This window comes from Typha angustifolia, chromosome 10 (genome assembly GCF_048772165.1).
Source record: "Typha angustifolia cultivar Huaian chromosome 10, ASM4877216v1, whole genome shotgun sequence".
NCBI lineage: Eukaryota > Viridiplantae > Streptophyta > Magnoliopsida > Poales > Typhaceae > Typha > Typha angustifolia.
In genome coordinates, this window is record NC_133248.1 from 892,844 (window position 1) to 918,930 (window position 26,087).

General features: G+C 37.4%; 5 protein-coding genes across 6 annotated transcripts; 2 read left to right on the forward strand and 3 right to left on the reverse strand.

Annotated features, from left to right (window-relative positions):
* Positions 1-482: 482 nt before the first annotated feature.
* On the reverse strand, positions 483-1,569 carry LOC140768949 (LOB domain-containing protein 41-like). The gene is made up of 2 exons (XM_073109435.1): positions 1,269-1,569; positions 483-1,159 (listed from the first exon to the last, which is right to left on the reverse strand). Exons 1-2 carry the CDS (start codon positions 1,456-1,458, stop codon positions 708-710), a joined length of 642 nt encoding a protein of 213 aa, XP_072965536.1. The 5' UTR covers positions 1,459-1,569; the 3' UTR covers positions 483-707.
* Positions 1,570-5,634: 4,065 nt separating this feature from the next.
* Positions 5,635-7,220, reverse strand: LOC140768970 (NAC domain-containing protein 92-like). Of its 2 annotated transcripts, none has more exons than XM_073109463.1 (3): positions 6,948-7,220; positions 6,511-6,776; positions 5,635-6,403 (listed from the first exon to the last, which is right to left on the reverse strand). In XM_073109463.1, exons 1-3 carry the CDS (start codon positions 7,099-7,101, stop codon positions 5,900-5,902), a joined length of 924 nt encoding a protein of 307 aa, XP_072965564.1. In that variant the 5' UTR covers positions 7,102-7,220; the 3' UTR covers positions 5,635-5,899. The 2 variants fall into 2 exon arrangements, with proteins under 2 accessions (XP_072965564.1, XP_072965563.1); XM_073109462.1 differs by having other exon boundaries at positions 5,635-6,406.
* Positions 7,221-9,673: 2,453 nt separating this feature from the next.
* LOC140768629 (uncharacterized) lies at positions 9,674-12,499 on the forward strand. The gene is made up of 6 exons (XM_073108971.1): positions 9,674-10,151; positions 10,216-10,550; positions 10,632-10,967; positions 11,031-11,405; positions 11,498-11,694; positions 11,799-12,499. Exons 1-6 carry the CDS (start codon positions 9,901-9,903, stop codon positions 12,042-12,044), a joined length of 1,740 nt encoding a protein of 579 aa, XP_072965072.1. The 5' UTR covers positions 9,674-9,900; the 3' UTR covers positions 12,045-12,499.
* Positions 12,500-14,537: 2,038 nt separating this feature from the next.
* Positions 14,538-20,328, forward strand: LOC140768894 (caffeoylshikimate esterase-like). The gene is made up of 8 exons (XM_073109348.1): positions 14,538-14,882; positions 15,817-15,846; positions 16,472-16,598; positions 16,697-16,843; positions 18,529-18,659; positions 18,740-18,877; positions 19,135-19,233; positions 19,850-20,328. Exons 1-8 carry the CDS (start codon positions 14,736-14,738, stop codon positions 20,075-20,077), a joined length of 1,047 nt encoding a protein of 348 aa, XP_072965449.1. The 5' UTR covers positions 14,538-14,735; the 3' UTR covers positions 20,078-20,328.
* A 3,550-nt stretch (positions 20,329-23,878) lies between these two features.
* Positions 23,879-25,384, reverse strand: LOC140769120 (zinc finger protein STAMENLESS 1-like). The gene is made up of 5 exons (XM_073109682.1): positions 25,250-25,384; positions 25,032-25,138; positions 24,816-24,941; positions 24,551-24,632; positions 23,879-24,389 (listed from the first exon to the last, which is right to left on the reverse strand). Coding segments are annotated over exons 1-5 (744 nt in total). The 5' UTR covers positions 25,252-25,384; the 3' UTR covers positions 23,879-23,962.
* Positions 25,385-26,087: the final 703 nt, after the last annotated feature.

Below are 26,087 nucleotides of genomic sequence, written 5' to 3' on the forward strand. Positions count from 1 at the left end.
GAAAGTCTATAGACACATACTTGCATGTACGAGCCTGATGTCTAAAGAATCGATTAAGCTTGCTATCTAAGAAATGAAGTCAGATCTACAAGGTTAGCTTTACTATTTTATGTAGGTTTTTTCAAAGGAAAAGTACATATAGGTGAAAACTTGGTTCATTTGTTTTGTTCTGTAGGATAACCTCCAGAGCTATGTCTCTTTTCCTCGTGAAATATGTGCTTAATTAAACATATAAAATTGCAACATAATTAATTATCTCTCTTTCCTATATACTGTCCTGGAAGTACTCAAATATGCTTAAAACTTTAATCTAGTGATTTTAGCATCATAATAACAGGCCAACTCTCATCGGTCGTTGTGAGACGAATTCATTTCTCATATGCTATGTGGTAGTTTAGTCATGCTATCAGCTGCTAGAGAAAAAAAAGAAGAAGAAAAGAATATATATATATAATACTCAACTAGGATCGACAAGTATAACGTACAAGAAAGTTTCCTGATTAAATTTAAGTACTGCAAAGGATTTTCATATCATTAAACGGATATAACAGCGATGGCTGTTATTATACCGTATCATCATTTACGTACATGGATAAATCCCAACGTACACAACTCCCTATATCTTTAATTCTACGTGTTCAAAAACTGTACCCCCAACGTTCGTAGATACATACATACATACGTACATACGTATCATGCCAAGCTAGCTAGCTTCGGCCCAACGTGAGATCCAATCCCACGTGCTCATCTCCCGGCTCGGCTTGGCTCACGTGCGAGTTCTCCACCGTCTCCACCGAGAAGTCACTATCCTCCCCGTCCTCCTCCGCCACCGTCACGAAGCCGCAAACGGTCGGCTCACCATGAAGCGACCCCGTCCGCTTGAACTGAGGCCGGGACTTCGCCGCCACGCCGATGTACTGGTTATTCTTCGCCACGTGTCGGATGTCGCATGTCCTCAAAGGCGGCACTGCTGCTGTTGCTGCGGCGGCGGCGGTGGCAGTGGCGGAGTCGGGGATCTGCGCGATTGGCTCGCCTTTCAAGACGGCTTCGACGGCTGCCTGGCATCTCTGCCAGCTGCCCGACCACAACAACCCGACCGAGCCGTAGATCGGGTTCAACATCCGACCACAAGCCTCGTACAACAACGATCTAAATATAGCTGCAATCATATATTTAAAACCAAAAACGAATCATGTTAAAAAATATATATTATTTGATATCTTTCTCAAAAAAAAATAAAATAAAAAATAAGCCGATAGAAAACAGACCTGGTCGGAGATTATCCGGGCCGGCAGATAGGAGATTCATGAGCCCGGCGCGGCCGTAGAATTTAGCGAGGAATACGGTGGCGTTGCCCTGCGCCTCGGGGCTCCGGATCCACTGCAGGCACGGTCGGATGATGCAGTCCTCGCTACATCCCTTCCGGAGTACACGGCAGCCGTTGCAGCTCATCCTCATTGTCGTTGTCTCCGAATATTGATGCAATTGGAGGCGAATAGATAGATAGATAGATAGATAGATAGATAGCTAAGTCGGAATTGTGGACGAGAATTAGAGAGTTATGATCGAGGTATTATGACTTGTGGGGATATATAAAGCATTTGGTGGGATTTGGAAGCCACTAATTCGGTGAAGGTTGGGGAGCGAGCCAGCGGTTTGGTGAAAGCTGACTTGGGTCATTGGAAGGCCAAGGACTTGTTAATTCACCATAATGCCCTTAAACACCTACTCAAATGGCATTGCCTTCTGCTGTCCGGGTAAATTGGAGCGATGGGTACTTTGGTAATCTAACCCTTACGGGGAGATGAATTTGGATTCTGGAAGCAGACCTGTGGTGCCCACGTGTACTAGTGGTTATATACTTCAAATTTGCATCTAGTTCCTTTCACAGTAAACACCCTACATTATCTTACCGTATAATCGTAGGGTCTAAAATGCAAAAAAAATATATATATACTTGAGTGGTTTCGCTTCAGAACTATGGGCGATCGACTAGAACAGCCGGTGGTTTTGGCCCCCCCCAATTTGCTGATCCAACTATTAAGTCTTAGCTAATCCTTCCTTGAGTTAATTAATTATGTGGGTAACTAGTACTGGAACAAAACTTTGGAAATAAATTATTCTCCCGATATTTATGTACTGCTTCGCCCAAATTGTACTTCCCAAACAAGCAATATAATAAAAGATTATAAGCCAATGGTTTTGACATCCCAACATATTATGGACTTTTCTTATAATATTAATCTCTAAGCCCTACTTGCAGTAGCACTGTGAGTCTGTGAACCCCACATGCTTAATTGTGTCACAGATGATGATGAAAGTGCTTACGTATCCTTCGCATTATAAAACTAACAAATATTTAAGCTTAGGATAAGATAAAGAGGCAAAACTTGCATCAAAACCATTGGAAAAAAAATATATATATAAATAATACAAACATTAAGCTCTCTCTCTATAATATTGTTTGTAAATATTTCCTTGATGTGGGGACTTAATATTGTCTAGACTTTGTTGCCACATGGGATTTGGACCCGTGGATTCCACATGCCTGGGCATTATTTAAGGATTTAAAGTACATGACTAGGATGACACCCTTCACTTGGTGTCCAGAAAATTCTAGATGTGTGGAAAATAACAGTTTTGTATGAAGTATATGACTCGGAATATGTCACCCTCCATTACCTTGGTGTCCCAGAAAGCTTCAGTAAAAGAATTTTGTCACATCCTTAATAATAACAACTTTTCCCAGGCCTCCTCACTAAATGGGCCGGCTTGTGAGACATCAAGGCCCATTATGAGTTTGGCTAACCTTTTAAATGGGTAAGAGCATTCTCAGTGGCATCAATGATTAAACTTAAGAGAGGATCACCAAGTTCCAATCATCTTTTCTGGAGGTAGGAAATGTTGAAGAAGTGTGTAATAAAAGGAGATCACGGTTTACACTCTCTTCAAGCTCCTCTTCTCGAAACACCTGCAGTTGATATGAAAGCAGAAGCATCATCCATCAACTTTTTAATGGTTTCATTCACTTCAATCCACTTCTCTTCTTGAATATATATATATACATACCTACACACAAAAGAAGGGAGACAAAACTTAAGAGGAGAAAATTAAAGAAGAAAAGAAAAGGAAAGAAGCAAATTAACAAAGGGATCGAGTGATGAATTAAAAGGAGCTCCCTTCAGTCCAATAAGTGGGCGAAGAAGAAAGGCAGAGTTGCTCCCACGCCATGCAATGGCGAAGCCTTGCACTCCAATCTCCCCAAAGAAATGAACCAAGTCTCGGCCAAGTCCATGAGGTGGCAGCTCTAGCCTTTCCTCAACCCTCTTCATTGGACCGAATGGAGCTCCTCCTACCCCCACTATGCATCATGCATGCATATGAACCTAAAGCCAAAGCCAAAGGTCCCCTTCCTTGGAATTAAGCATGGCCCCTTTCCCTTCCATCTCCTCGGTTATATCAAGCGTCAAGTCGTCCTTCGTTCTGACAAATTTTATAATCTACACCTTATATTTCTATCATTTATTTTATAAGCACCCATGTCTATGAGAATTTTGTAATCTTACATCTTCTCTTTCTATACTTTTTATATGATACCGTGAGTTAATTAAACCCATCTATTTTCAAGTGGAAGGGTATTAACCAAAGAATATTATATTTTAGTACTAAATGTAATTACCTAAATAATCCATTAGTGAGTTATCACTGAGCAATTAGATCTAACAAAATATTTTTTAACTTGGTAGAGTGTGCTAGGATAAGATGGGTCATGGTTAGCAATTTAATAAGTAGAGTTAAATAGTAGTTAGTTAAAGTAATAGTAGAATATTATAAAGTAAAAAAGAGTGGTCTAATTATAAAATTCTCATCATAAGATAATAAAAATACAGGGTGTTATAAAAGGTGTTATTGTAAGCAATATTTCTTTATTTTAATAACATATTTCTTCAGACTTAAACTTGATTTTCTGAAACAGAAATACTGAAAGTTTAATTAACTGAAAGGGTAGGGTGTTGTTAATCATAAATTCTTAAAAACATAAGGTGTGGAACGTAATTTTCCCAGAGAAAGACCAGATAATCCAGAAAGCAAGATTTTTTGCAGCCAACTTGCCTCTGGGGGTAGCAGAGAATCCTGGGCATCGGCCACTATAAACTCTTCTTATTGGCTCCAAAGTGATATTTTTTTATCCTTCTTCTTTCGATTCTTTCCCCAAAACACCAACTTTTTTTTAAAAATCTATTCCGAGTCCAAAGTGGTATTCCAGAGTTTATTATGACCAAACTAGTCTTTCTCAATTTTTTTTTTAAACCTTTGTCTGGTATTAAATTTTAACGTGGAGAAGGCTAGTTTGGTCAAAAGCTGTAGCTAGATGAGAGACTAAACCAACCTCTGTTATTCCAAATATTTCTCTCATTTTGACTCATTTCTCCTACTCGAGTTGATTAAAAGGATGAGGGCATATTTGTCATGCCAGTATATGGCAGTGGGTGGGGGGGAGGGGGGTAAGGACAAAAGAAGTGTGAAAAGAGAACCCAAAGCATTAGATATGGACATCTTTCAGTAGTAGCAGCTGAAAAGAAGCCTAGGTGCATGAGATATGTATATAGGAGATCACATGAGATGAGGACACCAAAGAGCCATGAAAGCTAAATAAGGAAGCTGTGCAGTCCACAAACAGCCTTACCCTTACCTTCTTTGATGGCTTCTTTGTCTCTTATGTCATTGTTGGGCCATTGCTCCCATGGGCCGCTCACCTTGGGCTCATTCCCCCGTTTTAAGTCTCGAGCAAACAATCACTTATCTTAATACTTGAATAATAATACTTGTTTCTCTCTCATTCGTCTTTTGATTTAAAATCTCACTAAACTCTTAATATAATTATTTTATTCATCTTCACTTTAATATCAATTTTATATCACATTATCTATTCTACTATATAACTAAACAACCTCCGCTGATATATATAGAGAGGTTAGATAAATTAACTAACCCTTTGTCAAAATGAATCATAACATGTTTATACCATATGTATATATTATTGTAGGAATCGAACAAGGACTCAACTATTAGACTTTAATGGTGACTTTGATCCAAATTTTATTTGGCTAAGGGAACCCAAAGTTTCTTATTTGACTGTATATATACCCTTCTAAGTTTCAAGAATTTGGGGGGATACTTTTCAATTTATTCTTTTACATCTATAAATTAGAATCTCAATAGTTTGAGAGAAGAAATGAGTATGTACAAATGAGAATAAGATTATGTCTTTCTCTAAAAATTGATAGTGTTTCAGAGTGTTAGTTAGATTTAAAATGTATCCATATAAAACCAAAAATCAAGGGATATCCATATGAAAACCAAGAATTTTGAGGAATATACATACCAATATCAATTTTTGAGAGGTATACACAAAAATAAGAGAATTCAGATGGGTATACGTTCAAAATAACCCCACAAATTTGGGATCTTTTAGTTCCGATAATCTTGATAGCAAAGTTAATTACCTTATTATTATATTTTTCAAGATATTAAGCATTCTATTAGCTTATTCTACCATCACAACCAGAAAGTAACAGACAGTAGAATTCAGATAAAGCCACAGTAAGTTTAAGCATTAAAACATTTCCCTTCATTAATAGAAAAAACTGTTAAACACTTGTACTTAGTTATCTGAAGCGTGTAAGTCATTAATCATTGACAAAAGAGATCGAATTAAACTTTGGTACATTTGCCTTCTCACATACCTAATTTATCAAGTGATAATACTAGCATTATGCACTTACAATTTAATAAAGGTTTGGCCCAATGGGCTTGTTGACTTGTTCCCATTTGACCTATATTAATTAAGGAGGCAAGACTTAACTAAGTACTTTAATTGTTAGTCTTGTTCCTGCTGTCAATAGCCTCTCCATATCTCCTCCTGATCAAATCCTTGCTGCTGTTGCTGCTGCTGCTGCTGCTGCTGAGGTTGCTCGTAATCTATTCCTTTAGATGATGAACCAATGAAGCTTATCTTTTGCTCACTTCCAAAGATTGCATCTGCTTGCGCATTTAAAGTGCTTAAGTTTGCACTATTGTTTCCTTGCGGTTGATAACCATTAATAACTGGCAATGCCTTCAAGATCCCTGGATTAAGTGATAACATCGAGCCCCAAAAGCCTGAAGACCAATCAACTGAATTAGGCTGCCTTGTAGCTTGATCTCTAGCTGCCATCCAATTCATATATGTGCTCATATCACCATTAGGCAAACTCGAGTTATTCGCTAGATTATTCAGCATTGATACGTCCACTTCTCCTAGCTCGCATGGAGAATCGAGCAACGACGGCAACGACGGCGAGCTCGGTTGCTGCCTTTTAACACTGTAACACTTCCTAAATACCCTGCAAACTACCCATTCCTCCTTGTAGACAAAGAAGATATATAGACTAACATTAGTTATTATCCCAATATATATATATATATATATATAGTATTACAAAAGTTAGCTAGGATTTAATTAATCACCTTTGCAGGCCTATAAGGGAACTTGGATTGGAGCCTGTATTCATGCATCACCCAATTAGTCTTCTCACCCTTGGGAGCCCTTCCTTTGTAGAACACCAAGGTTTTCTTCATCCCAATCAAGGCTACACAGTCGAAGATCTCCTTGTCTTTCCCAGTAGTCTTCCAGTAACCGGCGTCGGTTGCGCGGTTCGTCCGCATACCGGTAGGGTATTTTCGATCCCTCAAGCTGAAGAAGTACCACTCTTTCTCACCCATATTTGCCTTCCCTACATCCATTAACATACGTAATTAATTAAACCAATCTCTTCAAATATCTTTAACTGGGACACCATTAAGTACTTCCTACTTCTTTCAGAAACACTAAAAAATTACATAGTTATGTTTAAGACCTAAAGAAACAAAGAAAGGTACATAGTAAGATGATCGAACATACGTACCAGGGAGGTCCCAAGGCTCGCACTTATTGAGATCGACGTCGGCAATGGCTCTCGACACGAACCCGAACTCCGATACCTTGCGGGCGAGGTAGCAAGTGATGAGCTCCTCGTCGGTAGGGTGGAACCGAAAGCCCGGAGGAAGGTTCTCCTCCATTTATTTCCACCTAGCTAAGCTATATGTAAGTATATATATGTAATCAAAACCACATAAAGAGTACTCAAAACTAGAGTAAGTGTTAGCTCCTTTAGGGTTAGTTTTAGCAAAGAGCTGATACCATTAATGGTGGAGAATGTGAGCCCTTCTACTAAATAGAGACTCTTCTTCTAGAGCATATGCAAATCTCATCCAACTATTTGAAAAATGATTTGAGTTGTTAGGGCATAGAATTGACTTTTTTTTACAAGGCTGCCACTCATCATAGGAACGTGGACATTTTCTAGAAGGGGCTTTTGGTAAATATGATAGGAATGAGGGCAATTTTGTGAAATAGTTGGAGTACGGATTATACTTCGGATCTTATGTTTCTCCTACGTCCAACCAACTCCAACCATTCCTACCCAACCCGAGCGGCCCACGTAAGCCGCATTTGTAAGGTGCACGTGGCATAAGTTATATGTATTTTATTTATCTCTATCTCTCTCTATCACGAGGAATACTTTTTTGCTAAGTTTTGGATTTGAATTTGAATTTGAATTTAGATAAATAAAGAGCTTATAATAACAACGCAGGATGTGACAATAATATGCTACTCATAATTATCCCTAATGTTCGATTAAATTCGAAACAAAAAAAGAATATAAATTTATTGCATCAATGAACCTACACATAGCATCTATCATTTGATCAAGTGACCGTGGACAAGTACACACCACACACGTCATTGTAGCTAACAATTAAATTAATTTCCTCGTAAGTCGTAATTAGGACACTTCAGCAAACCTCATAATTTAGAAGATGATTAGTGTGACACAATCTAATAATTTATCAATGCCTTAAAAAAGTATATCCAAACTCCTTCCATGCAATTGCACTGCAAGAAACGAAATGGTTTGGTGAACCACAAGAAAGGAAAAGAAAAATTAATTAAATCAAAAGATGAAATCTCCTACTGCATGCGGAAATAAAATCCCACCTACCTGTAAGACTTAAGTAAAGCTTCTCCTTTGCTCTTTTATTGGCCTCTTAATTTCTACATAGAATGAATGGTAATTTATATGTCTTCTGTTCTTTTGGTGAAAGTGATGGGATTCTCCAAGTCGTTGTCTCTCTTTGGTACTACGGACTACTAAATCCTTTTTTTTTTCACTACCAAATTGTGTTTTTAATACAAGTTTAGGAGGGTTATTTTTTCTTAACGTTCTTAGTTTCTTTCAATTAGGTTGGGTATAAGTTTTCCTTTGCATAACAGTTCCTTAATCTGATGTTGATCATAAAAGGGAAATGAATAAAATTTAAAATTTCGTAGTACATAGAGAAACTTATTAAAACTTAAGACCAAACTCACTGATCAAGACGGATACTTACAATGGGTTAGGAAATTATAATATGTTATTTAAAATATGTAAAGTACTATTATGTTTTATTATTAGGAAGGTAAGGTTATTATTTCTTTAGAAGGAGAGTTAGATCAAAGTAAATTTAAAAATTATTAAATTTTCAAACTTGAAGACTATCTCAGGGCAAAACTAATGGTCACCCAAAAGCTTAATTATCATCGTATTCTTTAAAATATTATAATTGATATTGAAATTATTTGACTCTTTAGGTTTTTATTTGTATTTAGTGAGACACGATTAAATTCTTATACTGATTAAAGTTATGAAATGAATAAAATTAACTAAAATATCCTTATTATGTAAAAGCTAGTGTGAAATATATATATCACTGATTTATTTTCTTGCATAAAAATAAATTTTCCTTTCCTGTTACGAGAGAATCTGTTAATCTTCTATTACTTTCAAACCATTTCTTAATCTAATTTAGTTATAATTAATTAGATTTAACTATGGACGATATTTTTGAAAGATGACAAATATGATATTTTAAAGAATGTAATGTCAATTATAATATTTTTTAATAAAATTATTGCTACCGGGCTAGGGCCCCCAACATTGACACACTAAACGGCCCAATATCTCTTTGTCAACTCTTTAGAAGGCAAGAATTATACTTCATTAGCTTACTACTAGCAACATATCATTGATACTCAAATAATTAAGTCTCTAGTTAATGACGAAGTTAATTAAGTCTCTAGCACGTGCGATGCATGTGCTGGCCATGTACCCATACACGTGGCAGTCGCTGTTCAGAACCATCTAGATCTGACGAGGATCCACGTCGGAGAGATTGGACCGTTGTACGTAGGTGTCGTCTAAAGCCAAAGCCTTCATGGCTAAGCCTTTCCCATGCAACTACGCAAGGTATGGTGCATCTAACAGGGGACCGAGTACATGAAGTCATAGAGATATCACTCCTTTATATCACCTCTACTGTTATCTCATCATCCTTATCTATCATCATTCCATAATCTCCATTGAAAACACGAAGATAATACGAAAAGCTTCACTTTCTATGTCGGCGTCCATACTTTCCAAATTCCAAGAACTGACGTCTCTCGTCAGCATTATACACCAAATACCACTCGTATTACTTCTCAGCAATGGAATGTCTTGCTACCTTTATATATACCAAAACCCAGCGACATGAAACGCATATAGCATATGATCTTACCCAGTCCTTAAGTCACTCGGATCATGGCCTTAATTGTTTTGATTTATTTTACTCTAATTGGGTCCCAAAGCTTCAAGCTTTAGCTCTTCCTAATCCCCACTTTCCAAGGCTACTCTCGTAATCTCAATCCTAACTTTCCTCACATAAAGCTAGTGATTGGGTTTGTGGCCATTGGCCTCTTAGCAAAGCGAAAGCAAGCATCATCAAATCCTTCCATCTTAAATGCGTAATGGAAATAGTTGTTTTGTTCTGGAGACCGCCATTGATCCCGTTGCCATCTTTCCTTCTTACCATGGAGTACTCACAAGTAGTAGTAGTAATGCTCTTCTTCTTCTTCCATGCATGCGCAGTAAGGAAGAGGCTGTGATGTTTCTTCTTCATGCCTCCTCCTCCCTTTGCTTCCTCCTCCTCCTCTTCCACCTCCTTTGCTTCCTCCTCATCAAGTTCTTCACTTTTCTACACAATTATAAAAGGTAAATATATCTCTTTGATCTCTATCTCTATCTCTTTCTATATACTTATCTCTTAGCACTGCAGGGATGTTGCATCGGCCGATGGAGAAGAGTTGGCCGGCGACGTCGGCGGTGGTGGAGAAGAAGAGGGAGAAGAAGGATTATTCTTTTGGTACGGTGAGAGCGTGTTTGATGATTCCCAGCTTGTCGATCAAGGAGAAGAATATTCCATCGAACAACATTGCTTGGAGGTAGAGGACACCTTTGTCGAGGAATCTCCATGCATCTCTCCGTTGAAGAATCTCGCCCCCGTTAAGGTTGGAATCGAGGGCGAGCATGACGTCTTGATAGCCGACGTGCTAACGCCATCCGATTGCGTGAGTCCAATTGTGTCGACTTGCGAAAACCTCAATCTCAAAGGTAATTAATCCCTCTTATATATAATACTTCTAAGATAATTTACTATTTCTCGTCCTGATATCGCTTATACTCTATTAGCAGAAGAAGATGGTAATAAAGAAGAGACTCGCGAGAATAATGAAGAGAAAGGATTGTCGAAGGATGCTAAATTATTGGTCAACAACTCATTTAAATTGGATAGCAAGAGATTTGAAGAGAAGGAAAGCTATGGAAGCTCGCTCGTCGGCGAGTCGACTTCCAAGAGCTCGATGGAATGGCAAAGCTCGACGATCACAAAGGATTCCGAGATGGAGTATCCCTTCTCGTCTTCGTCTCGAAGAAGCTCTTCCAACTGGGAGTCATACACATTGTTTCGCAAGTACGATGAGGAGATGATGTACTTCAACCGAATTGGCACACAAAAACTCGCGGAAACAGGTAATAATTTGATTGTTACATGATATGCTTGAATTGTTTCTTATACTAACTACTCTTTATCAGAATCATTTAGGTCCATAAAGTACCAACCAAGATCAATCTCACAAAGAATAGTTCATAAGTTGACCACCAAGCATAGGAGTTATCCGGCAGGAGTGAGAGATCCATATCAAGAGCTGGAGAGTGCATACGTTGCACAGATTTGCTTAACATGGGAAGCTCTCAATTGGAACTACAGCAACTTCTCTAAACTCAATGCCAACAGAGACGTCCAAGAATCGTTCTGCCCTGCACGAATCGCGCAAGAATTCCAGCAGTTTGAGGTTCTTCTGCAGAGGTTTATAGAGAATGAGCCATATGAATACGGTCGAAGGCCCGAAGTTTATGCTAGGAGGAGGATTTCATCTCCAAAGTTGCTACTAGTTCCTGAATTCAGAGGTACTTTGACTCTGTACTCTTAGCTGTTAGTCATCCTATTCATTCATCTTCTCTTCTATTAACTCACTTGATGCTTTTGTATTCTTGTTCAGAAGCTGATGATGGCAAGGAAGATCTAATATCTTCAACTGAATTCTTGGTAATACTCCAACAGGCGATCCGAACATTCATGAACTTCCTCAAGGCAGACAAGCAGAGTCACTATCAGAAACTTAAGTCTTTAATGAGGAAGAGATCGAGTTCTGTTGATAAAACTTTACTTAGTTTTCTCAAGAAAGCTAACAAAAGAGTAAGTTTGTATTGTTGCCTACTTTCTTTTTCTTCTTTGTTGATATGTTAATAGCTAACTAGTCCTTTTGATGATGATGATGATGATGATGATGATTACTTCAGAAGAAATTGAGGATTAAAGACCTTGTGAAGCAGAGAAGATGTCTGAAGAAGAGAAGGCTAAAGGTGGACGAGGAAATGGAGATACTGATGGGCCTAATTGACATGAAGGTTGTGTCAAGAGTTCTAAGGATGCCAGAGATCAGTGAAGAGCAACTGCATTGGTGTGAAGAGAGGATGACCAAAGTGAGGATTTGGGATGGCAAAATACAAAGAGATTCTGCTCCACTTTTTTTCCCTGTGCACTGAGACCCCACTAGCTCTTGGTGTTGTATAATCTACTTTCATTTAGGTTTGTTTTATGACTAGATAAAGTGATCGGACATGAGAATATGCATGCCAACCTCCCTCTGTAAACAAAAAGTATACTGTATAGAAGGATGAAATGAGAGACCCACACCTCAAATTGGGTGCATGTGGTGAGATAAGGATTTGGGATCCATGAAACTTGATTGTGGTAAAAGGTGATAAGATAAAGACTAGATGTATTCATGCACACTGAAAGATAAAGTTGAGTCAGCAAAAGTAAAAGGGAGAGAGTGAGGATAGAGACAAGCACAACTTTAACTTGCTTTTGCTTTACAATGGTGGGCAAATGTCTCTTAGCTATGGATTTTGGATTATAACATCAAGATAAGGGCAAATAGATAGCCCATCAGATTACCCATTACACACAATGGAATAACAAGTACAATATTGTATCTTGTCTTTGTGGTTATTAGGTCGTCCAAATTAGTATTTGACTGTAAAAGACATGCATATGGCACTTAATGTTTTGAGCAAGCAAAAGGCAAAAGCTGAGGAAATCATAGTACAGACATCCACTATTTTATGTCTATCTGTATAAAATATGATTGTTAGGATCATGATCTTAGTGCTCGGGTCTAAGTTTGCTAGCTTTCTCTTTATTTCAGGGAAAGATTCCTCTCTTTAGATGACCATTTAGGTGAAAGAAACTATTGTCCCTAATATTGCATTGTTGATATATTAAAAATAACTTCAACTCTCTTTTGATGTGGACCAAAAGTCCTACAAAGATTTTATATAGACTCTTAAGGGTTAGTCTCACATGGAATAAAAAATATAATATGGATTATGAAGGCCAATATAGATGATGAGATATGAATACTGTAGCTTAATAATTGAATCATATGTTATAGTTTAAATTCCCTCTGTTGTAGTCTTGCTTAAATTGATTTTCATTATGAGTTAATTCTACTTAAACCATCCAAACTGTTATCGTTTTTTTATATACCTCCGAACATTTTTTTCTTAATCTTTTTATAGACTTGCGGGTGTTTAAAGAGTTTATATAATTACTTTTGTTTTTTAATTCTAAACATGTGGAAGAGGATAATAGATTACGAGGTCCAATAAGATTTTAACTAATATACAAACTATTTAATCTAAATTTAAAGTCATTGTCGCCAATCTATTACTCCGAACTAATTGCGGCTATCAAATGAAGCTAAATGGGCGACAACGAAATATTCTTTTTTTATATATATAATTTGTTTTGGACGAACAAATATTTTTTTTTTTTTGATTGTCAATGAGCTGTGTCCAGCTATGTATTAATAGACTGTCGATGCGTAATCGCATCGACAGCGATGAGGTTACCAAGCTCTGGGGGAGCGTTGCTTGGCCGCTCGAAAGAGCTGTGGCCAGAGGCCACGCTTGCCTTAGCAGCTGCCCAGTCAGCGACAGCGTTGGCTTCTCTCCCTACGTGAGAGAGCCTTACATCCAAAAACTCTTTTGCGAGCTCAACACACTCCTGCACCAGGTTACGAACGCGCCAAGGGCTGAGCTCAATCTGCTGCATGCATCTGATGGCCTCCAAGCAATCCGTTTTGATCTCTAACCTGCAACCTCTTCCAGCAGCCTTCAGTCCCAGTCTGATAGCCCATAGCTCGGTTTGTAGAGCCAAGTTTCCTGGACACAGCTCCCATACCACTTGGACTAGCTCTCCATTTGCATTGTGAAAAACGGCCGTTGCACCTCCTTGGTACGCGCCGGTTCTAAGCGCGCCGTCGGTGTTAACTTTGATCCATCCCGACTGCGGTGGTTCCCATCTCTTCCTACTATTCCTTATCTTCGGGATCTTCCCTTTGTTCTTATGCCTGTACTCCTCCGTCAGCGCACGACGACCAAATAATTTGCGCACAAGCCCACAACAAAGCCCACAATAAGAAATGAGATTATCTGCAGGCCCTAGTGTAGGAATGCGCTACAAACCATGTTTCTGTTTGGCCCACATAAAAGAAAAGGCCTGACTTAGATAAAGGCATAAAGCTTCACATTCGAGCATAAAACAAAAGAAAAATGATATATTTGCAAGAAACAACCTTTTAGCGATATAATTTGCAAGAAACCACCTCAGCAGGTACACAGTGAGAATAAATCTATACTATTTTTTTTTTGACTAAATGCCCGTCAAGAAGTTTTATTTGTAAGCTGGGAGAAAGAAGGAGGAATATGCAGAGGATTACTCCTCCGTTATTAGCTAAACAAAGAGGGTTTATCTGCAAATATAATGAACACAAAAATAAGGAATAGATTTGTAAAATTGAAAAAGGGTGGTGTTGGGCTTTTCACACCACAATTAAAATGAAGGTTCTGAACAATATTCAGTGAAATGTAGGGGTGTTACATGCAATTTCGGTAAAAAGAATTTGACAGACCCAATTGCATATAAAGGCCCTGCGACCGGGGCTGCAGACGATCCGCTCCATTCTTTTCCAATCTCCACCCGTTTTCTTTCCTTCCAAATCAAATCCACACGACTCTCGCGGTTCGTTTGCTAGTCCTCTCTCGCCCACGGATCTTTTCCCTTCTCTCTCTCTTCGAATCCAATTCGTATTCCTTCACGCGCCCATCTCCGTTAGATTCCCCTGGTGTTCTCGAGCTCTCCTTCCGCAAGAAGGAGAAGAATTTGGCGTTATGGCGGCGGTTGCGAGGTGGGAGGGGGTCGATGAAAGGTTAGCGAAGATGGTGTCGGAAGCCAATCTTGATCAGGCCCACGAGCGCCGTCGGATTCGGGAGGCTTTCAAGGATGTGCAGCTCGGGATCGACCATTGCTTGCTAAGGGTATCAAGATTCTCTCTGCTTCTCATCTTACTGAGATGGTTTTGTGGGTTGGGTCTTTGTTGGAATACCAAATTATTTACTGGAATAAAAGATTTCATATGACCCAAGACCACTTGGTGTAATTGAGTCTTGTGTATGATCGAATTTGGATAGGTTTCTTATGGCCAAATTCTGATCTTTTCCTTTTTGAGATTGTGTAAACTTTCAAGGTAAGGTGATTCGTTGTCCCTAGTACTTCCATTATCTGTAGATGTACTAAACATGGACCTTCTAATTTTGTATAATCTTGGTGGTCACTACCCTGTTTCTAATCTTATTGAGATCAGTTGACTTTGTTCTTTTCATGAATACTTGGTGTAATTGAATCCTATTTCGCATTTGATAATTTGGTTTGTTTAGGTTTATTCTGGCCAAAATTTGACTTTGTTTGAGCTTTTATGAGTAAGTGAAACAAATTAAATATTGGGTGGTTCTCTGTTCTGGAAGTTCCATAGGGACTCTAATGAACCCTGATGGCATCATAGCATTTTTTACAAGAGCTGCAGAGGAAAATTTCTTACAAATCGCATGAGGACAACAAGAATTTGTCCAATTTTTTTGAGAATTTTACCTTTTCTCTCCTGAGTATCTTGTCAAATTATGTTGAATTTTGTGCAATCTGGTACTGATTTTCTGCATTTATGAAAATGGTATGATTCTCAAACACAAATAAGTCATGCTTACTTGGTATAATTGAATCCTACTACATATTGTCACTAATTTTGCTAATTTTCCCTTCATTGTTCCTTTAATAAGACTTTAGTTCCTTAAAATTGTTCTCAGCTTCTTTCTTTTGAAGGGTTCTCTTCTTTTCATGGAAACTATCACATTCTAATTGGTGATTCTTTCATTACTTTGAGGAAGACGACTCACATATCTCTTGTCCTCGTAACAGGCGCAATATAGTGGAATCAAAATGGAGGAGGTACTATCTTGAACTGTCAGAAATTTTGAACTCTATTGTATGGTATACACAGTTGTTAAAATTATAAGATTGATTGATTTTGGCAAATATACTTCAATTTTTAATTGCCCTTGCCCCTTTCCTTTATATTGTTGAAGCAGGATCAGTATTCCATTCTGAGGTTAAAACATAGGCCAAATGCCCAAAATAGTCCTAGTACTCTAGAAGCATTCTTATACATTAACATATTTGTGTATGTGCGTGGAGGAAGAGAAAGAGAGAGGGAGACAGAGACAGAGATACAGAGTATCTGCGTGTCTAGCATCGGTGAAAAGTGCATGTAAGAAAAATTCATGTCCATATTAGCCAGCTTGCATTAAATGTATTGATGAAAGTCGACCGATGCTTTATCTAGCCTTATCTATTGAATCTTTTATCTGGCTGTGTGGGTTTTACCCTGTGGCATGCTTCAGTAAATTCTGTGCCTTGTGGCTAGTAGGATCAACTTTGAAACCTAAGACAAGGTGAAAGTGGCCTACTGACACCCGGAGCTCAAATTGCTTGAGTTTTGTACTTGACTCTGTAAGTTGCATTATTGTACTAGTTAAAAGCTGATGCTTTATCTCATTAAGCTGTTTATGCGTAGTCCTTCTATATCAACTCCAGAGGTTTGGAAATTTTTTCCAAGAGTTGGCTGCCAGAGGAGTCAAGATTGAAGGCTCTAGTTTGTTTTTGTCATGGATATGGAGACACCTGTACATTTTTCTTTGAAGGTATTTAGTTCCAGCATTGTAGCTTGTAACTTAATTTACTTTACCTTTACATCTAACTCGTTCAAGGTTTACATTTGAAGTTTTTGTCTATCTTTTAGGAATTGCTAAGAAAATAGCATCAGCTGGGTATGGAGTTTTTGCATTAGATTATCCTGGGTTTGGTCTTTCAGAAGGACTTCATGGATATATACCAATCTGTGATTCTCTTGTCAATGACGTAGTTGAGCACTTCTCTAAAATTAAAGGTGTGTCTCTGCTAAGAATATTCCTCTAATCATTTAGTGCAAGTATAGTTCATTATTTCTGTCGAGAAATTTTTGCAATTAATTTGCTTGTTGAAAATGTCTACATTATCTTCTGAAAAATGTTCTAGGTTTGTGAAATAAAATTCAAAAGACAAATATATTTCCAGCATTAGGAATGGGAGAGAAAATAAAGGGGAAAGCAACAATGGTTACACGGACTTACACCATCAATTGGATCTATCTTACTACCTTCACTGGTTTTCTTGCATTCTTGTTGCATTTGAGAATAACAAACAAAAAGGGAATGAACTCATTTCCTGAATATTATAAGCTTACAGCGATAGTTTCCAATGTACATCGGTTTTCTTGCATACTTGTCGCATTTGTGAATAACAAAACAAAAGGAGAATAAACTGTGTCATTTCCTGAAGTGATATTTACTATGTGCACATATAATAGGTCAATTATATGAAGAGAAGAAGCAAAATTAAATTGTCAGAATTAACATATAATAGGAACTAGACGCTAGTCTGGAAAGATCAGTATGACATCAAAGAAGTTGTAGTCCCGCTGGATAGACAATAATGTATAATGCAATACAAGGATACAATTGAATATACATTACCAGAACTTTGTTGACCAAATTCCAGTATGTAGACTTATAATATAGTAAACCTTCGTGCAATGTGGAATAAAATGATTAGCCTTCAAAACATACTAGTTCATTGAGAGAGAGAGAGAGTTCATCATTCTATCACTTATTCTGGTTCTTAGCTCTCTCAGCATCGAAATAAGATGCAGTTCATTGCCCACCTTCAAGCAAAGACGTGAAGATCCTGCGAATCATCTCTCTTCTTGGGAGGGCAAAGTGTCTCATGCCAATAGCACACTGGTTTTGTTTCCAGACTCAATCTACATTTCAAGTCGTTGAGTGGTGAGATCAATTCTTCTTTACTTGCATTGTAGCATCTCAGTTATTTGGATCTGAGCATGAATGATTACATGGGAAAAACATCCTGGGCTTCAACGGAGCGTTTACAAAGTTGATCTCAATCTCTCCAATGTCTTCAGTGGTAGAATTCCTCATCAGCTAGGCAAGCTCTCGTCTTTTGTACCTTGATCTTGGATCAGATGATTCCATTACCATTCCTGGGCTATATGATGATGATCTTAGCTGGATTTCTCATTTTTTCTTGTTGAGATATCTTGATATGGGGATGGTAGATCTTTCTAGCAACCAATTGGCTCATTAAAATCAGCAGTGCCAGATAATTTGCAACGAATAAACAGTGCAGTAGGTATATGGAGTCCTTGTATCCTTCAAGAACAAACGTGACCGGATTCCTAACATTTAAAAGACTATGGTACTAATACGCATTACTGCTTATATGATGTAATGTACCAGTTGAATATTTGCAATGCCCAAGTGGATTGTAAAGCTCTGTTATGCGTATGTCATTGTATGTTTCATTTTGATTGGAACAAGATTCACTGAGACTGATGCAGAATGATATCATCTCTTCCTATACAATAACTCCTCACACATCCTAGGCATTGTTTCAAAGCGCTGCCTTTAATCCATGTCAAAGTATGTCATATTATAAGAACAGATGAATCAGAATACAGATTTTAATCTTTCTTTCAATCCATCGTCCTCTGTATTTAATGCACGGTTTGTCTGATAGAAAATTCTGAGTACCATGGTATTCCAAGCTTCTTATTTGGTCAATCAATGGGAGGAGCAGTTGCATTAAAAGTACACTTTAAACAGCCGGATGCATGGGATGGTGCAATCCTGGTTGCACCAATGTGCAAGGTAATTTTGCCTTTGCTTCATTTAATGAACCTTACAAACTTCAGTGTCATCTTCTGATAAGTGTGAAGAATCTCTAGTAGATAGCAGAAGATGTTATTCCTCCTTGGCCTGTTCAGCAAATTTTAATTTTTATGGCCAAAGTTCTTCCAAAAGCGAAGCTGGTCCCTCAAAAAGATATAGCGGAGATGGCATTCAAAGATATAATAAAGCGAGAGCAGGTTTGTTCCTCTACCACCATCCTGATTAATTGAAATCGCATACATGAATCTGTTGAAGTTTCTGTGCAGCACTGATTAATCTATGTGATTCCCTTATTTTCAACTCTCATGAGATACATTGTAGCAATGTTTAGTGTAAATTGTAGACTTCTGTTGTCCATATTTTCCAAATTAGGATCTTTACCATCTTCTTAACTTGCAGCTGCTTTATATATGCTAATATTGTGTTCAACATGGCTCTGGTTTTTTGGATGCAGACTTCGTACAATGTTATTGTTTACAAGGACAAACCACGCCTCAGGACAGCATTAGAGTTGCTTAGAATCACCCAGGAGATAGAAAGGCGACTAGAAGATGTATGAATATTAGATAGCTCTTCTTTTTTCCAGCTATGCAGTGTCCGTATGATTTAGTTGTTGGTTTTTATCTTACATATTGATGCAGTTGGAACGTGGTGGAAATTTGCCTAGTGACTGGGCTGTCTTACCTAGGCACTTTAGTAGAATGACTGCCTACGTGCATTCTGCTTGCATTTAATTGTTATGTGTTATCACGTCATTGATTATGTCTGTAAGTTAAAGGCAAGCATATGGTTTTATGCAGAGATATAACCACTCTTATCTTATTAAATGAACTTTTTTAATAAGGTATTCTAGTGGGTTGGATAGATTGCCATCATTCCTTAATAATTTTGAATTCCATAAACTATATAACTAGTTAAAAACTTCATAATCATTGAACACTCAATTGCACTGAACACAACTTCGCTATGAGGTATTCTATACAGTAGAGACAGGTGACCAAGATACTGCATAGTGTATGCAGTAGGATGGTTTGCACATATACTTATGAGAATGACCACATAACAGAGTCTGCTACCAACTTTCTACGTGCTGAAGTGAATTCGTTGTTCATTTACATTCTTTTGTTTGGTATAACAGAACATGATCAGGTCTCCCTTCTCTTTCTTAGGTTTCTCTGCCACTAGTGATTCTGCATGGTGAGGCTGATATTGTGACCGATCCTTCAGTGAGCAAGGCTTTGTATGAGAAGGCCAGAAGCTCGGACAAGGAGTTACGACTTTACAAAGACGCTCATCACTCTCTTCTAGAAGGTGAATCTGATGAGATGATATTTAGAATTCTTGACAACATCATCTCTTGGCTGGACAAGCACTGTGCAGGAAGTGTGACATCGTAATCAGTTGTACAAAAGGTGTTCTCTGTTAATCCAATACACATGATGTTCATCAGGTGCATTAAATTTTTTGTCTGTGATAATCTTATCTTCAATTCTTCCACAGTATTTGATATTTAACTAGTGTGGTTTGTTCAAAGGATCTTCAAAGGTTAGGATATGTAATTGACTTCATTGCTGATCTATTTATTGTTACAACCAACTCAATTCAGTTTGTATGTTACTAATAATCCTTTTAAATTCATCTCTACAAATTTTTGCACTGTATCTTGATTTATTCCAATAAATTAATGCTTCATATTCCTTTCTTCCCTTTGCATTGCGAATCGAAGTATCCATTTAAAAGATCTTGATTTTCTCTGATATTTAAGTGCTTTTTTTATATTAAAATATTGAATCTCATACCAATGATCCCATCTCGTTTACTATGAAATATTGGGAAGGGTTCAAAACCCCTTCAAGGATGTTATTGCAGAAACATGATTAGTATTATTGGTATTATGCTGCTTCTGTCAGAGATTGGATTCAATTCCTTTTCAAAAGTTAAATACCTCTAGTGCAATAAGCCCTATTCAGATTTCAGAGCCAGCTTCCACAAACAAAACTATCCTATTAACATGTATTGAAAAGAATATACAGAGACACAGTAACAAGGACATCCCATGGCCTATGGGATTTCGTTGCTCTATTATCCTCTTATTTGTGGAAATTGATTGCTCCATATATACAGAATGTACAATAGCTTATAAGATGTTTGGTGTGTTCTGTGCATTCTAACTGAGGCCCAGTTGTAATGATTTGAACTTTTTTCTGTGAGACAGGTATACTGAGCTATAGCTGCATGGAAAATTGTAAGGTTGTGGTTTGTCTTGATATGTGATAATTATTACTTCTGCATCCTTAATCCTAATAAAAATCTAGTATTCCTATTTATGAACCCAGTGAACCTTTTAAACCTTGAGCACAAAGTACCACGATGGTATTAGGATCCTTCATTAAGATTAGCCATGAGTATTATATTTAGGTCAAGTACCGGAAAAGTCTATTGAAAGTTAATGTATATAAGTAAACGTACAATTCCTTATTTGAGATGTTTACAGTACATCATTCCTCATAGATTCAATGAAAATATTTTAAATCATAGGATATGAGTATTCACAAGAGCTTCAAACAATGACATAATTACTTCAGAGTCATCAAAATCTATTCAGTAAATCATCACTGTGGTTACCTACACCCCTTTGACATGGGTAAAAGCACAAGGCTTCGTAGATGAGCTCAAGAGTAATCCAAGTCCAAAAATAGCAGTTACATTTGAGGTTCTATCAACATGCATCCCCAGAAGTGATTTCTGCTTCCAAGTTTCATATAGTACCTTTAAGAAATATTCTTCTCCAATCATGAAATAAAACGTTTCATACTTTATATAAATTCATAGTTTAAAATCGTTAGATGTGAAGATAAGTAAATGCATAAGATTATCTTTTACAAGCATCTTTTTATTAAATCCATATATATTTTTAAAAATTTAAGCAATTAGCTTCCGGATGATCTGAACTAAATTACAGTAGTTAAAATTTTCACTCAGAAATCAATTGTGGCTTATTGGCGCCACTATCTTTTCTTCTTTAAAATGCAAAGTGATCAAAGTACCTTTATAAATTTAAACTAGACTATATTTATATAGGGTTAATTAAGTTTTTTTTTTATGTTTTATTTAACGGTTGACTAATAATTTCAACTCAGTCTGGACCATAAAAGAGTTAAATATTCAAGTTTAAAGTATAAGGGGTGAGTTCAGATCATGCCAAATAACAGGAGAGTGTTTTTCAAAGTTGGTAGCCATTATAAACTTTGGCAATTAGGATATCAGGAAACACAATCACATAAGTGTTTGTGGATAATATATGTGACTTAGTGTTCCTAGAAGTTTAAGATATTGTCAAACTTCCTCGATAAATCTTGCAGTAATTATCTTTTCTGTAATAAGTTAACTTCACATGCTCCTACCCTGCTTATACTCCTCCAAATTTATATTTGCGCAAATATCCTTCAAAACCTAATCTTTTTGCATGGATGTCATTCTAGCTACTTTTCAATAATAATAGATGAAATAATAAAGATATTCTTATTCTAGAGGAATACATATAATATAAAACTTAATTTACTAGTTAACATTCATGGATATCGATGCAAAAAGAAAAGGGTAATCGTGCAAAAACCAGTGTTTTGACGGGCATATTAATATCAACATTAGAGGAGCATTATTGGAGTACATATATAAATAGGGGATTTTAGAAGGGTATACATGCAAAAATAACTCTTTTCATTTAAAGTCTTTCACCCGAAAGCAACTCAGAATGTCATCAGTTTCCATGTTTCATTCAGAGATTGCTTCTTTACAAGTCTCTCTTGCATAAGAGTAGTACCATTGTTTTCCATTATGAGCAACTGGTTTATTATATATACTATCCTCATGGTTTCTATCCATAGTCCAACAAAATTCATTGTCTCTGAGTATCCTTTTCTTTTCTTCATATCACTCAGTGGTAAACTTCTCATTATGCTCCAAACTATTGTCAAGCAATTGGATTTTCAAGTCATTTTTATAGTTCTTGAAATGTAATACCATGTACTGATCATAAAATATAGAATCATGCACTGTGTTATCTTCAGGTAAACTCATTTATATGAAACATTGTGAACATATATCCTAACCCGTGGTAATTGCAACTTTCCAACTGGTAATGAATTCTCCATGAGCTCAAGGGCCAAACAGTCCTTTGTGATAGGGATCATGTGATATCTTCCTACTTTTCTTGTGCCAAACTTCCACTTCATATTAGCTTTATCTCTTAGTTTGCCAACTTTGAAACATACAAGCATATCCAATCTAATTATCCTAGAGACCAAGAAATTAAAATATGAAGTCATTGAATTATAACTTGCAGAGTATTCAGATAAAAAGCATCATAAGTTTCATTGTTGTAAACGACCAAACACTCAAAGAATGCTCGTAGATATCAAATATTGTCAGCTGCGAAGTTTTATTTTCTTATTCTTTTCTTTTCTTCAGAAGTGTTATTTGACCAATAAGTTGCTCAAGCCTTACTGATCATAAAAATGATAGCTATTACCATGCAGCTACTTAATCATCTCTTCTCGTTGGGCTCTTCGACCATTTCCCAAAAGATAACAGCTGCTGCACAAGCACCACTAAGCTTAGTCTGATATTAATTTAAAGCAATATCATTTGTATGCCCGTGCTCGCATGCATTGCAGTAAACATATATTGACATATATATATATATAAGTGTTGTTTTGTTTTCTTTTGCTTGGATTTCTTGCGGTTTGTGTGCCCAAGGGCAAAGATAAAAAGTGGGAATAGATAGAACCTAGCTAGACTGCTCAGGCTACGAGTTTTAGCTGGGTGGCTTTGCCATAACACTTAATTGGAAAGCTTTTACTGCGGCTCACAGGCTCACTGATTAAAGTGTTCGATAGCACCCAGAACTCTAACTGGATTAGCTCCTTTGACAACTCATGACTCGAGAAACTAAATTTACTTGGATCGAAGCTTGCTTCAATCGATCCCTTGCCTGCTTTATTCTCTAGGCCTTTTCTCCTATTGTCCCAAGCAAAGCACCTGCCTTAGCCTACATGAGCCCAATTTGGAATAAGAGATCTAGTTTGCATACTAGCTAGATAACATGCCACAATCTTGACTAGATATATAGATATCTACTACTACCCTAGTAAAAGATACAAAAGAGAGATAGCAAAGTTAGAAAAAGAAAAGAAAACTCACTTGGGTCGCCATAATTCTATTAAGGTAGTTTGGTGCAAGTGCTTACAAAGATAGAAGAAGAGGAATCACATGCATTAAATTCACATATGTGGCCCATGTCCAAAACTACATCTCCAATTCACATTATCCTGTTGATTGTTCGGCGGCGCGGCGGGCACCCCTTCGATCGGGAAATTATGCGACAACGGCTCGCCGAAGCAAGTGAAGCTGGAGTCATGGCCATAATTGGGGTGGTGCGGGTTGCGTTGCGGTCCACCAGTGAGCGCATGGCCGATGAAGTATTCGCCGCCGCCGCCGCCGGCTACCGAAGGATGGGGAGGTGGATAAGTTGTAGGATAAGGTAAGTTATGTGAAGTGGAGGAAGGATAAACATAGGGTTGGATAGGTGGAGGTCTTGGTGGTGCTTGTGGTGGTATTCTTGGATAAACTGGCCGGAATTGTAGGCATGGATCTCCTCGATGCTGGAAACCTCCTGGTTGTGTCCCTCCAATGTTTACATCCATCATGCTATCATGTAATAACAAAGAAATCCATCAAAAAGGAAACCTAGCTAACAATTATTATTATTATTATTTTTTTAAAAAAAGTACTCAAAGTATATCTTAGATACTATATCATAAAACCCTAGAAAGCCAAAATAAATTAAAAAAATAAAACTAACTTGTTACCTCATAGGAGCTCCGACGGCGGCTAGGCCTTCGTTGCCGAACACGAGTTGCCGCGCGCGGTTAAGGGTCTCTGTCTCCCTCTCTAATATTGCATCATAATTAATTTCACATTTCACACATCAAGAAGAACAGGAAAAAAAAATGAAATAGTATGGATCTCATGATCTTTTAATCGTATATAAAGATGATGGAATTTAGTGCAAGTGTATGTATGGTGCAAGTATGGTGTGTATATATATATATATCATCATCATCATCATCATGCCTTGGCGATGTCGGTTCATGTGGCCTCCCAATGCTTGAGACTTGCAAAACTTGAGAGAGCAAAATCTACACTCATAGACCTTTGCACTCTCATCCTTCCCTCCAGTACTCTTCTTCTTCTTGAACTCTGAAACAAATCAGCTCAGTCCTCATAAGCTAAGTAAAACAAAGGTATATATATTCGTATATGTATGTAGCTAGAGTAAAAGATCCTTACTGGTCGCGTCGGTGGAAGCGGCTGTGGTGGTCGAGCTCTCTTCCAACGCCTGCTTGCCGTACTCCTCCGGCAAGTTGTTGAGGTCTAGTGGGTTGCCTTCTGGTCTCCTGCAAGAAAAAATTAATGAAGCAGTGGAATTGGAGATGGGATTTTAGTATTTTTTTTACTAACTATTAACTCAGAAGTAAGAGAGATATATGAAGGGTATATATACATACATGGAGATGAAGGAAAAGCAAATAAAGGATTTCTTTTGAAGACAAATTAAGATGGAAGGAGACGAAGAAGAAGAGTTTTTGGAGTTTAGAAAAGCAAAGACTGCAGTTTGAGACTGCGATGTTGGGAAGGCTGTTTTAAAGTGAGGGTGGTGTGTGTGGGGGAGAGAGAGAGAGAGAGAGAGAGAGAGAGAGAGAGAGAGAGAGAGAGGGCCTGAAAGTTCTCTATCAGTTTCACTCTGCCCCCAGCCGTCGCTTTCTCTATCCTCAGTCCTCACACAACCCCCCTTCTCTCTCTACCTTTTTCTTTAAAGGAAGTTTTGCACGTAACACCCTGAAATCCTATGATTTTCACTGTTTGCAAATAGGACCCTACCTTATCCGAAGAATTAAGACACGCAGTCAGCCTTTCCTACTGGCCATACTGTCTGGTGGTGATGGGTCCAGTTTGTAATTAAGTTTCTGAAGCAGCACCTTGTTAAATCCTACATATAAGATTATTAAATTTTTTAATTTGAACATGAATTTTATATGAATCTTGAGTTCAAATTTAAACCAGGCCCACAATTTATTAATAATGAATTAATAGAGAGAACTGAAAGAGCTCAAAGAGTATTTTAAAATTATATATTTATCTACTTAAATTTATAAAGATAGTGAATAAAAATTAGACTAAGTGAGTTCAGAGTCATATTAATTATTTATAAAATATTAGTAAAGTATATAAGGTACCAATCTCAACTTGCACAATAGGGGTAAAAGAATATATACAAGTCAACTTACACATGTGTGTAACTCTACTCACAAATAATTTCCATTGTAACCAAGCATATGCTTTTAT

Coding starts and splice junctions, on each gene's coding strand:
- LOC140768629 (XM_073108971.1), top strand. CDS start 9,901: ATGCGTAATGGAAATAGTTGTTTTGTTCTGGAGACCGCCATTGATCCC. Junction 10,968..11,030: donor ACAAAAACTCGCGGAAACAG/GTAATAATTTGA, acceptor ACTCTTTATCAG/AATCATTTAGGTCCATAAAG. Junction 11,695..11,798: donor TCAAGAAAGCTAACAAAAGA/GTAAGTTTGTAT, acceptor TGATTACTTCAG/AAGAAATTGAGGATTAAAGA.
- LOC140768949 (XM_073109435.1), bottom strand. CDS start 1,458: ATGAGGATGAGCTGCAACGGCTGCCGTGTACTCCGGAAGGGATGTAGC. Junction 1,160..1,268: donor CCCGGATAATCTCCGACCAG/GTCTGTTTTCTA, acceptor ATATGATTGCAG/CTATATTTAGATCGTTGTTG.
- LOC140768970 (XM_073109462.1), bottom strand. CDS start 7,101: ATGGAGGAGAACCTTCCTCCGGGCTTTCGGTTCCACCCTACCGACGAG. Junction 6,777..6,947: donor CGAGCCTTGGGACCTCCCTG/GTACGTATGTTC, acceptor TAATGGATGTAG/GGAAGGCAAATATGGGTGAG. Junction 6,407..6,510: donor TCCCTTATAGGCCTGCAAAG/GTGATTAATTAA, acceptor TTTGTCTACAAG/GAGGAATGGGTAGTTTGCAG.
- LOC140768894 (XM_073109348.1), top strand. CDS start 14,736: ATGGCGGCGGTTGCGAGGTGGGAGGGGGTCGATGAAAGGTTAGCGAAG. Junction 14,883..15,816: donor TCGACCATTGCTTGCTAAGG/GTATCAAGATTC, acceptor TCCTCGTAACAG/GCGCAATATAGTGGAATCAA. Junction 15,847..16,471: donor GTGGAATCAAAATGGAGGAG/GTACTATCTTGA, acceptor GTTTATGCGTAG/TCCTTCTATATCAACTCCAG.
- LOC140769120 (XM_073109682.1), bottom strand. Junction 24,942..25,031: donor CGCTTCCACCGACGCGACCA/GTAAGGATCTTT, acceptor GATTTGTTTCAG/AGTTCAAGAAGAAGAAGAGT. Junction 24,633..24,815: donor CATGAACCGACATCGCCAAG/GCATGATGATGA, acceptor ATGCAATATTAG/AGAGGGAGACAGAGACCCTT.